The sequence below is a fragment of the Pelodiscus sinensis genome, chromosome 1, assembly GCF_052426305.1.
Source record: "Pelodiscus sinensis isolate ZL-2025 chromosome 1, ASM5242630v1, whole genome shotgun sequence".
In the NCBI taxonomy this organism is placed as follows: Eukaryota; Metazoa; Chordata; order Testudines; family Trionychidae; genus Pelodiscus; species Pelodiscus sinensis.
The window spans coordinates 95,173,212-95,185,516 of NC_143052.1; the positions used below are offsets into that span (position 1 = coordinate 95,173,212).

At 44.7% G+C, this 12,305-nt stretch overlaps 1 protein-coding gene across 1 annotated transcript; it reads left to right on the top strand.

Annotated features, from left to right (window-relative positions):
- Nucleotides 1–1,194: 1,194 nt before the first annotated feature.
- Nucleotides 1,195–11,863, top strand: IFT27 (intraflagellar transport 27). The gene is made up of 7 exons (XM_075937736.2): nucleotides 1,195–1,349; nucleotides 6,816–6,895; nucleotides 8,604–8,663; nucleotides 10,169–10,228; nucleotides 10,865–10,982; nucleotides 11,292–11,401; nucleotides 11,581–11,863. Exons 1-7 carry the CDS (start codon nucleotides 1,316–1,318, stop codon nucleotides 11,677–11,679), a joined length of 561 nt encoding a protein of 186 aa, XP_075793851.1. The 5' UTR covers nucleotides 1,195–1,315; the 3' UTR covers nucleotides 11,680–11,863.
- The last annotated feature ends 442 nt before the right edge of the window (nucleotides 11,864–12,305 follow it).

Below are 12,305 nucleotides of genomic sequence, written 5' to 3' on the forward strand. Positions count from 1 at the left end.
AACTGCATTATAGCTTTATTCGTCACTAAAGATTACTAACAGCAGTTGAGAACATTCCTTTTCTCTTTCAACAGGGGTTGAAATTGTCTTCTGATCTATGAGTATTTCAGTGCTTTGTCCCTCTTGAGCATCAAGAATGAAATCGTCAAGTCTTTTGAGTTATGATGATATCGTTCATGGCTTTGCCACAGTTAAAACTAGGGTAAAAATTTGGTTTCAAGAATTTAGTCATATGAGTTTATAAACTTGCTAATTTTACATAATGAATATGCAAATAAGTGCATACACGTCTGACTGCTTCACAGTTCCTTGTAATATGTAATTCACACTCAGGCCCCTCATAACCTTAATCGGGCCCTGGTTACCTAATGATGTGGGCTCTACTGTGCCCCCGCCACCTAACAGCTTGCAGGAGGAGGGGGCTGTCGCGGCAACAATGCACCGGGGCTGCAACACAGTCACACACGCAGCGCAGCCCAAGAGCCAGCTGAACAAGCCAAGGGACGCACGCGCAGGCCCACGAGCAAACAGAACCGGGAGGGAGCGAGACGGTGGGAAAGTATCGTGCGCATGCGCAGAAAACTCCAGTTACGCTAACGTTTAGCGAACGCGCTTTGTGGAAGAGCCCATTATGTACCGAAGGGCTCAAGCCGTCACAGTTCTTTATCTCACCCCCGCTCTTTCCCCCAGAACTCTACCAGGACATGACCCCACCTATTGGTAAAACTTTCTGGTCCATCTTTTTTTCCCCTAACTCTCCCCATGGAATAATTCCGCCTAGAGATGGTACGGGCCACCGTGGTCTGTCCAATTAAAAACAGGGTCCTTGGAATGTCATTAGTTGCTGGGTAGAAACAGCATCAGGCGCACGCGCACTGACCCAGAATTGCAGCGTTGATGACTTCATCCCCGGCTTCAGCTCAGGCCGCTTAACCGCTCGCATTGGGCGGGGCCTTTGATTGGCAGACACGCGTATCAATAAGCAGTACATCCCTGAACCAATGGCCTCAGAGTATTCGAGGAGGCATCCGTCTCACAAGGCGGAGCCAAATGGAAAGGGGACTCAATAGCCACCCGAGCGGCCGGTGGGATGGGCAGCACCGCCAGCCAATCGCCTGTCGCAGAAGCGGGCGGCGCCAAGGAGGGCGGTGACTGGCTGAGGGGGCGGGGGGTTGCTAGGGCAGCACCAGGAGCGGGGCCAGGGCTGTGGAGCCTCTGATGTGGTCCGAGTTCGAATAGCCACCCCCCCTCTAACCCACCTCCCCCACTGAGGCCTTAACCCCGCCCCTCGGGCAGGGCTCGCGGCAGCCGGACCATGGTGAAACTCGCCGCCAAGTGCATCCTGGCAGGTGAGCTCGTCCTCGCGCCTCGACTGCCCGCGCTGCGCCCCGCGCGCCTCTGGGCTCGCTCGCTCGCTGGGGCGGAAGAAGAGCGGCGCGAGCCCCAGCGACTCTGGCGCTGCAAACTACGCGGGGCTGGAGCCCCCGGCGCGCTGGGCGGGGCCTGACCCCCACGGATGGGCCAGCGGAGGGATTCAGTAATGCCCCCAAGGGGCCAATGCTTCAAACATCCGCCCGCTGCCCTTTCCTGATCCCCCCGGCGCCCTGCCCCCGCCACGCTGCTTCATTTTGTAGAGCGACCTTCATTCCAGAGGAATCCACTTTCTAATGTGCTAAGGGGGGGGCTTGATCCTTGCTGCACCCCAGACCCTGCCCACACCTTATCCTCAAAGGTTCTGCCCTTGCTTTGCCCTTCCCACTTTTTCTGGTCCTGTTCTGCCCCCTTTCCCTGAGCACACACGGCTCTCATGCCTCCCCCTTCCAGTACTTCTTGCATGCCATGCGATAGCTGATCAGGATGGGCAGAAGGAGCTGGGAGATGGGGAAGGAGCTGATCAGGGGTCTGTCTATCAGCCCTGGAACACCCATAGAGTCCTCACCCATGCCTCACAGCAATAGTATTCTAGTGAATACAGATGTATAAAAAGCAAAGGGTAACAAACTAAGAGGTACAGATGAGGAAATATGTATCCAGATGAGCTAGGAAATATGATGCAAGCCAGTGAAAAAGATACAGGATCAAAGACCACTCTCTTCACAACAATGGAAAGATGATATGACAGGAAGGGTGAGAGAAACAGAATGAAGAGCCAAGCCCAGTTTCATGAAATAGACTGGCACATTCCCTTTTGTGCTGAAAGAAAAAGTATGTGTGAAATAAAGATGATTACAATCAACGAGGCGGGGGGAAGTATGGTGTTAGTCAAGTGTGAAAATAAGAGAAAGGCAGATGTGTCTGAGGAGAGGCTCTTCTTGCTCAAGAGAAGCACAAGATTACCTGAAAGAACCAGAGATAAAACTGCAGGTTTGGCCAAGACACTGTTAAGGAGTTGTGAAGTATGTACACTTGAATGCCATCAAACAATAGTAGCAAGACATCAAATGTAAAGATAACTGAAAAGCATAGGTATAGTTCTACTTCTGTCTTTGGGAAGGAGACAGCTCCAATCAGGGCAACAGGACCATGCATGGAGGGCAAATTCTGTACCATCTGAGGTTTACATTGTGAAAGGCAGCAGGTAAAATGAAATATTCTTACTTCCCTATTTGATTCAGTAAACAGGAAGGCTACGTCTAGACTGGCATGATTTTCCGGAAATGCTTTTAACGGAAAAGTTTTCCGTTAAAAGCATTTTCGGAAAAGAGCGTCTAGATTGGCACGGACACTTTTCCGCAAAAGCGCTTACAGGTTTTGGCCATCTTGACCCAGTGAAGGCAGGTCTTGAACCCGCAACCCAGTCCTCCCCTGTGTGGCAAAGTGCTCAAAACTCGGAGCACCTTAGAGCCCCAGATTGGAGACCTTACAAACAGGTCACAAACCAGTTACATCGACCACTTCAGCTGCCAATCTGGCCAGCCAGAAGCCTCACTAGCAAAACCCCTCTGACACCCCAGCTCTTCCAGTGCCCTAATCAGCCCCAGGCCTAACACACAGGTGAGGGGTTTTAGAACCCAATCTTATCTACCCTGAACAGGTTCTTCTGGTCCCAAGACCAGCCACAGTTCCCAGGTCAATTTACACTCTGGGTCTTACCCACAAGATTACGCGGAGCCAATCCTTTAGAATCTAAAATCTAAAGGTTTATTAAAAAAGAAAGAAAAGCATGAGAGTAAGGTTGTTAAAGAAAATACATTACATGCATCGAATCACCCAGTTCTCAATACAGGCTCCTAGCAGAGGTGTTATAAACTGCTATCTTAAAAGTCTCTGGTGTACATCCTATGTCAGGACAGGTCCACAGTTCTTCTTGGCTTGTTGTTCCCTGCAAGGCTGCATCTGGGATCAGGAGCTGAACTCAAGACCAGATGGAGGGTGCCACAAGGCATTTGTATACTGCCCCGGCATCTTCCTGGCCAGAGAAGGTCACATGGTCCAACGACCTATCCCTGTGTCCCATGCTGGCAGCCCTTCTGCCCTGGCTGGTTTACAGATATCAGTCACATTCCTGAGGTGTGTATTGGCACCTAGAGTTTCATTGTCTCCTTGCTAGTTAGCATAGCCATTGGCTAAGCATTCCTTCCCCATTGCTCAGCCACAGGCAGAGAATTTTCCAGCATCCCTACAGAGTACATGTTTATAACTCCATATACAGATATAATACAAGTACACGGATAGCATATACAGAATCAGTAGAACATACGCTCTCATTTGACATCTCACATGGCCCCTTTGTACCAACTTTTGGGGCAAACACCCCCCTTGGGTGCAGCAGTGACCTGTCTGGAACGTGACACCCCCTATGCTTCCCCAAATTACACTGTGAAAGACACTAGATAAAACTAGAAAAGATTCTTACTTCCCTGTTTGATTCAGTAAGCACCAAAGGGGAAGAGTCTTCATAATGAAGAGAGCCACAAAATAAAGGGGGGAATGCAATTAGGTGGGAAGAAGAAAGTCGTGTACCTACTCATCTGGAGGAGAGAGAGTGGGTCACACTGGTGAGAGATGCACTGAGGTCAAGAATGAAAAAGAGAAAAAAAAATCTTCCGTTAGCAGAAAAACTGTTAACTATGCAGTGGACAATGATTCCTTTGTTATCTCCAGGCACGATTTACAGTCAAGAGTATTGTTGTGTGAGCTAGTTGTTAAGAAAAAAGGGAAGATTAAAGATACGGCATTAGTTAGGCTGAAATTAATGTATTTAAAGAAGGTGCAAACAATATTTTGTTTTTAGAGAAATGGAGAAGGTGCAGGAGGGCAATGGAATTATTAACATTAGGAATAGTGTGAGGAGCAATGGTGGAAGAATAGGACCAAACTAAAAGAAAAAAACTAGCAATAATAAAAATTATAATGCTGTAATAACAATTATAATGATGGATTGGGGAAAGAATGGAGTAAGGGAAGAGAAGAGCATCACTAATGGGGCATGCAGTGTTGTTGTAGCGGTGTTGGTCCTAGAATATTAGCAAGACAAGATGGGTGAGGTAATTTTTTATTGGGGCAACTTCTGTTCCTTTTATACCCTTACAAAACAATTTATTTTCCCAACACTACTGCTAAGCAATCCAATAATCCTGTTTCAATACATGAAATAGGATTAATACTCAAAGGCCAGAGCAACAAATCAATGTACATAGCTTACTTTTCCAGTTGCAGTAAGTTCAGGCTTAATTTTTCGTAAGAACTGTGTCAACCAAGACCCGTGTGAGACAGACAAGCTTTTGAGCATACCGAGAGCTCCTCTGCATAAGCTTGAAAGCTTGTCTCTCACCAACAGAATCTCATACAATAAAAGATGTTATCTCACCTACCTTGTCTCACTAATGGGGCATTCAGTGTGAAAGAAGAAAGCAAAAATTTGCACCAAAAATTGGAACCAAAAAACTTCCTTTAATTTGAGGAAGTATGTGAAGAAGCATTGTGTCATGAAACATGGAGGTAATGGTATATTAAATTGTACAATAGCCTCCCCAGGGAAACAGTGCACTAGAGGACGGAACACTAGAGAACATATTGTAGGAAACAATCCCTAATCTGTCAAGGCTGAACTAGATCAGTGGCTCCCAAACTTTATTGGTTCATGTACTTCCTTAAGAAGTTGTTGTGAACTAAATGACCAAACAGGGCATTTCCACCTTAATATTTTGGCCCCATTCAGCCCCTGTGTAAATAGGATCTCTATCTCTAGATGCTATCTCTGTAACAGGATTGTGACTCTGAAGCCTAGAATGTCTGTTGAGTCGGTGTGAAGCAAAGGAACTAGCGACAAGCATGGTTGAGAGCTCTTCTTCAGAATGTCACCAGGTTCAGCCAGCACTGAGAACCAGGAGGAATGTTGGAATTAAAAGTTTCCATGGCAGCCCAAATGTGACAGCTGATCAGAGAAGTGGAAGTAACAGCTACTTGGGATAACAAGGTGGAGCAGCTGTGGGTACAAACATGTACAAACTGCACCATTGCAGCACAGCTTATGAAATAAGGGCCCCTATTTTCAGCTTTTTACACACTTGACTTTACGAATTATACCTATGCAATAATATAGACTTTCAGCTACTAGTATTAAATATAGTTACAGCAGGCCTAAATTTGGCCTGTGATTCTGTGAGCGGGAGTCGTTATCTGGAACACCTGTCCCGCTCCAGACTTCTGTATAGCATTCCCACTCTACCTCAAAATGCAATGTACCCATCCTATGATAGGATCAAAATGTACCCCCTTCCTGGGTTCAAAATAATAACACAAAATGTTAATTGTAGGCTTGGTTGCTTCCTAGGATCCTTGCATATGCACTGTTCAACCTAGATAGTTTGTGAGGAATTACTCTCTGACCGCTAAACCCTTTGTTCTGGACAGGCCAGCACAAAAGAGCTGGAAAGTATGCATAAGCACACCAGCTTCACAACAGGGCCCGATGTAGTGCATATTCCAGGGAGTGGCCTGTGTGTGCGTTTTTAAGACCAGCAATTCAGTGCTACTGCAATAGCCCACAGGGACTATTGCAGCAGGAGCCTAAATTAGGACAGCCCTATGGGATAAGCCATGCTCATCAGAGCCAAACAAGCCCCTGGCAGCTCCAGAATAGAGGAGACACAAGCCATCTCTCTACTGTCCCTGTACCAGGCTTTTCTCCTGTATGGTGATGAATCAGGAGTTCCTTTTTTTCTAGAGAGTGACACTCATAGTTTACACTTCCATTATGTTCAGGGTGGAGCTAATAGGTCATCTGCAGCCGGAGTTGCTTAGTGTCTGTTACCAAGCAAAATACCTGCTAATTGGGGAAGGGTTTATAAGAGAACACTACCAGCCTATTACAATTCTCCTGCAGCATGAATAACCTGCTTCCTCCAAACAAAACACACTTGGATTTTGGGAGATTTATAATCTTGAGAGAGGATGTTTTCATATCCAGACCTTTCTCCCCTTTTATTCCAGTTTTATTCTTCACACTGAAATATGCCTGAGGACCAAAATAAGTTTGGGAAACTTTAATTCTCCGTGCTAGAAAGGACACAGAGCCGACCTGTGAATTTTAGAATAAATGGCAACCCTGTCTTGATGTTTAGGGTGCCTCTTGGCCATGGACATTGCAGACACCTAAAGCCAGCACTGCACATGCAATAGCAACACTCATTTCACCACTTAGACAATTGTCTTATTGATTTTTCTTAGATGTTTTGACTGTAGTGACTGATACTGGTAAAATTGTAAATGCAGATAACAAAAAGCTCTTTTTGGAATTTGGTGGGAACAGGATTGAGGGGAGCTGAAATCAGATTGTAAGCCATGGTTGGTCATGTCCTTTGGTCATGCAGGTGACTCAGCAGTGGGGAAGACTGCCCTGACCCAGATGTTTTGCAGTGATGGAGCTCATTTCCAGAAAAACTACACACTGGTAAGCTTTGTATGATGAGGACATGTACTGAGGGAGGACAGCAGGCTTGCTTTGCTATTGGGTGACCTCTCTAAAAATCCATGAGTGAGGAACAGGAAATTTTAGGACCGGCTGAATTATTGAGGTTGGTTTTAGCTATAGACTGGCCTTTACATTGATGCATTAAAGTTTTATAGGGTTTTCTGTCAAAATACTTATATATACCAGGTAGTAAAAATAAACTGACTAGCATCACAGTAGGTTTCCATGTATATAGGGAGTTGACTTCAAAGCTTAACAGAGTAAATTAATTGTGACCGTTTCCTTCTATATCAGAATCTTCACGAGCTTGTGTGGCCCTAGACAATTTTCCATTTTCATGGAGCTCAAAGTGAAAAGGGTTTGCTACAGGAGGAAACTGTTTACTCCAAACTAGGGATGTTAAATATCGGTTAATTGAATAGTTGATTAACCTCATGGATTCTTATTGGTTAGTCGACTATTCTATAGTCCCGGGGCAGCACCTATCCGGGGTGAGGGGTCTGAGCTCCCGAACCTGGCACAATCTGGTACTTGAGCCTGGCTGCCTGCCCACTTGGCTCCTAATACACTTTAAATGCAGAGCCACAGTGGGGGAAGGTCCAGGACCCAGTGCAAGCTGGGACTGAGATGGGCTGCTGACTAACCTGCTAAAAAATGTATTGGCAACAGGTGGGGGGGAAATGCAGGTAGTCTATAGCATTAATCTTTAAGCTTTTGCTGATCAGTTAATAGGTTAATCAACTATACTATTACATCCCTACTCCAAACAGAATATCTGAGTGTAGAATGTATGTTCTTCACTGTACAAACATGAAGATATGCTCTATGGCCCCAAGCTATTGAAATCTAAAAAAAACATTCTAAGTGGAAGAGGATGCAGTCTGCATCCCTTCCATGTGAAAAACATTAATGATGAAGGATGTACAGAAGCAGGATGAAAAATAAGTCCTGTCATATGTATTATACATTCAAATAAAGACCAAAAGGAAAACTGAAGAAGAGAAATAGACACTCAAGAGGGGCTGGGTGGGGGTGGGGGAGAGAAAGTAAAATAAAACGTGGAAGAGGCACAAAAAAGGACGTTAGAATTCCATGTGCCAGCTGTAGCATAGCACCTATGAAAGATCACATGGTCAGTACAGAAGATTCAGGGAGACGTTTTGGAGCAACCAAGCAGTGAGTCTTGACCCAGCTCTAGATCCAAAGTTGTCAACTAATGTCCTGGTATGTGAGCAAATCTCTAGAGACTAGTTCTTTTCCATTGCCTGTCCCCACATGAGCAAGTCTCTAGGGGTTGAGAGTATTTTTTACTTTAAGAAAATTTAGAGAGACAAGGTCAGTATTTTTGACCTTAAGAAAATGTATAGAGACAGGGTCTTGAAGAAAAGCTCTGTATAAGCTCGAAAGCTTTCTCTCACCGACAGCAATTGGTCCCATAGAAGATATTTCCTCACCCACTCTGTGTTTAATATTCTAGGACTAACATGGTTTCCGTACCACCACATACAATATGTAAAATAGTTTGTCAGTAGGACTTTAAAAATTGTTACTTTGAAGATGGTTCTCCACAATCTCAGATTGGTAGGATTCTGGTGATCTAAGAGGATTACTTCACTCCAGAATATTGTGTGTAATGGACACAATAACAAGCCCTGCTGATTAATGTTTTCTTGATTCTGCTTGACAGACGACAGGCGTGGAACTGTTGGTGAAGACTGTATCTGTTCCAGAGACAAGTGATAGCGTGGTGAGTCCTTCTATATCACAAATAGAAGCAGAAGGAGCTCTTCAGTGCACAAAGTCCAATCATTATGTGTCTGTCTGATATGTCTCATTGCCTTGGATGGATTCACCAGAAGTTTACTTGATTAACTTGCATCAGGAAACCTGATCATGCTCATGCTCTATGACAGTGGTCCCCAACGTGATGCCCGCAGACACCATGGCACCTGCCGGGGCATTTATGTGCACCCACCAAGTGACCAGGGCCGGCCCAAGCCATTCTTGCACCCCGGGCGCGCAGCGCATGTGCAGCGCTGCGCCCGGCAGCCCCAAAAGGTTGGGGACCACTGCTCTAAGATAATACAAATAATAAAAGTAATTATGTACAATAGCTGATTTTCCAGTGATAATTTGTTTTTAAAAACGAGTACTCCTGTGGCACTTTAGAGACTAACAGACATATATAGGATCATATTTTAAAAACATACATGTTTACATATTCAGCTGCACCAGCTCTTAAACTGAAGCTCTTACCAATCTAGATAGGCTCCTGTAGTATACTCAGATATCCTTCCCTAGGACAATGAAGATTGGGTGCTGTGCAGAATCCTATGTGTTAATGCTCTGCACTACCATTAAGCTATAAATATACTCAGATTAGCATCCCAGTCTCTTGTTCCACTAATCTAATTGGTGCTTGGAGCAGAGATTGTTCCTGGTGCACTGCGGGGTAGATCTTTTCACTGTTTCTGTAGGAAATCCAGCTACTGCTTTGCACTTGCCCTCTGGGCTAAGTGCATTTTGGAGACTGTGAGCTCAGCCAAGAAAGCATGAGGCTACTTTGATGTGGTTGAACAAGAAGCAAGTGTGACAGCTTCAAATGTGCACCTCTCAAGCCACATAGAATCATAGAAATACAGGGCTGGAAGGGACCTTAGGAGGTTATCAAGTTCAGTCCCCTGTGCTGTGGCAGGACCACATTAATCTAGACTATTCTTGACAGGCATTTGTCCAACCTATTCTTAAAAACTCCAATGATGAGGATCTTACAACCCTTGTAGTTAGAAAGTTTTTCCTAATATTTAACCTAAATCTCCCTTACAGCTAATTAAGGCCATTACTTCTCATCCTACGTTCAATGAACATGGAGAACAATTGATTGCCATCCTCTTTCTAGCTGTCTTTAACATATTTGAAGACAGTTATTAGGTCCCCCCTTAGTCTTCTTTTCTCAAGACTAAACATGCCCAGTTTTTTTAATCTTTCCTTGTAATCAGGTTTTTTAAACCTGTGATCATCTTTGTTGCTCTTCTCTGGATGCAGTACTCCAGCTGAGGCCTCACAGTGCCAAGTAAAGTGCGACAACTATTGCCTGTGTCTTAGGGACAGCACTCCTGTTAATGCAACCTAGAGTGGTATTAGCATTTTTTGGAAATGAATCACACTACTGGCTCATTCTGTTTGTGATCCACTATAAGTCCTAGATCCTCTTTGCATGGTCTTCCACACAAACCTCCTTTCTGCTTTCAGGAGCTCTTCATTTTTGACTCAGCGGGCAAAGAACTATTTTCTGAGATGATGGAGAAACTGGCAAGTATCATGTAATAGTCTTCTGGTTCCTAAAAGTGCCTTTGCTGTAAAAAGGATCTGAACTACCCAGTCTGGCAGATGCAGCAAGCCTTGGTCTGAGTGGGAGGAGGAGAAATAGGTCTCAGTTGCCTCTGACCCCTGTTCTGAAACTTAGAACAGTAATCTAGGGAATCTTTTCTAGGGAAGGAAGGTAGGATCCCAAAGGAAGTTCCTTTGGTTTTTACAAAGAAATGGGAATACTAAACTGAGATAGCTATGCAGATGTCTTGGGGGAGGAGGGGGTATTCAAGCTTTTAGAAGAACTTCCATTTCACCAATTGTAATGTAACAGATTTTTGCCTTCATACTGATCTTTCTGTTCCCCAGAGACTCCACCTTAAAATGAGACATAGAGTTATTCTTGACTTCTCCCACTCCAGCAAGTGTGTCCCGGTCCCTATACATTAGGGGCCTTTCCATTGTATGATCTAATTTTGAAGCCTGGGGTCAATTAATTAAGTGTGAGGTCCCATTATATCAGACTCGTTTTATTTCTGCCCTGGAATGTATATCCCATACAGACACTTTTCTGGGGATGTATTGGCCATTGACCACATTAATTTCATTAGCTAACAGTATCTCTCTCTTGATGTACAGTGGGAGCAGCCCAATGCCTTATGTATTATATATGATGTCACCAATGAACAGTCTTTCAGCAACTGTGCCAAATGGCTGGAAAGGCTGAGGGCACGGACCCTTGGAATGCACCTTCCAGGTAGGAGATGGTGAGATTCTTTGCATTGATTCTTATGTTGTGGCAGCATCTCGTCTCGTTGAGATGTGGCGTAAAGCATTATTTTAAATCCAAGCCAGGCATGGCTTCCTCCAATTCAACCAGTCTGAGAGTAGGATAGACCAGAGAAGTGCATATTCTAGGTGATTCCCTTACTGTCTTTACTAGTACCTTATCTAATGAGCCGTAGCCTAGCAATCCAGTTTTTTTCCTCCCATTTTCTAACTCACCCACCAGTGCTATCAATTCAGTTTTTCTTTTTTCTTTTCCTTTGTTTCACATTTTCTGTAGGTGTTTTAGTGGGGAATAAAACAGACTTGATTGGTCGACGAGCTGTGGAGCAGAAACGGGCAGAGGAGTGGGCTGAGATCCAGGGCCTGCAATACTGTGAGACATCAGTGGTGAGTCTTTCTCCATCTGTGGAAGTGGGTGTCTTCTCTTTTGGGGGCTCTGTTACATTTCTTTATCATTTAATCGACTCCCAGTATAAATGTGGGTGTTTTTATTGAGCAGTTAGAAGCTGAAATAATTTAATGCTTCCTCCCATCCATCTTTCATAACCTCTCTTCTCTCTTTACAGAAGGAGATGGAGAACGTCGAAGTTCCTTTCCACATCCTGGCAAACTCATTCCATCAACTATACAGAGAGAAGGTGGAAACCTTTCACTCACTAGTATGAGGGCCTTGGTATAGAAATTTGCTTAATACCTGGGGGATTTCTTTGAGTTCAGAAACACCCGGACGGACAGTATCCCACAGAGTAGAAGATGGAGAGAGAGTGAAAGAAGAGATTTTTCATTTATACTTGTGACCATTTCCTGACAATTGAGATTAAACCAGAAATAAATATGTGGAAAGGTGTCCTTTCTGAGGTTGAGAGCTGGTGTTCTTTTCATGTCCCATGGAAATTTGTTGGGTGGGTGTGGGGTGCTTTAGAATGGAAATTGGCAGCCTTCTGCTTTGAGATTTCCCTGTCTTTTGTCAGAATGGCTTTCCTGCTGCTGGAGACAACAGTTAGATGATTTGGTGGGTTTTTGAGATGGCTAAGAATAGGGAGGCTAAAGGGGCATTTCTCGCATCAGAGAGCCCATATCTAAAGAGGGCAGGCCTGAGGACGGCCTTGCACCTGGAAAGTGCATTCACTAGCACGGCTGGAATAGACTTTAGGCTCAAAGTCTGTTGAGATGTGCCCATCATCTGTGGCATGAGCTGTGACATATGCAGGGATTCCTCTTGACTCAGGTGTGGTTTAAGACCGCAGTCTCCAACCTTTTTAAGCACAAGATCACTTTTTGAATGTAAGTG

Coding starts and splice junctions, on each gene's coding strand:
- IFT27 (XM_075937736.2), top strand. CDS start 1,316: ATGGTGAAACTCGCCGCCAAGTGCATCCTGGCAG. Junction 6,896..8,603: donor TCCAGAAAAACTACACACTG/GTAAGCTTTGTA, acceptor TCTGCTTGACAG/ACGACAGGCGTGGAACTGTT. Junction 11,402..11,580: donor AATACTGTGAGACATCAGTG/GTGAGTCTTTCT, acceptor CTCTCTTTACAG/AAGGAGATGGAGAACGTCGA.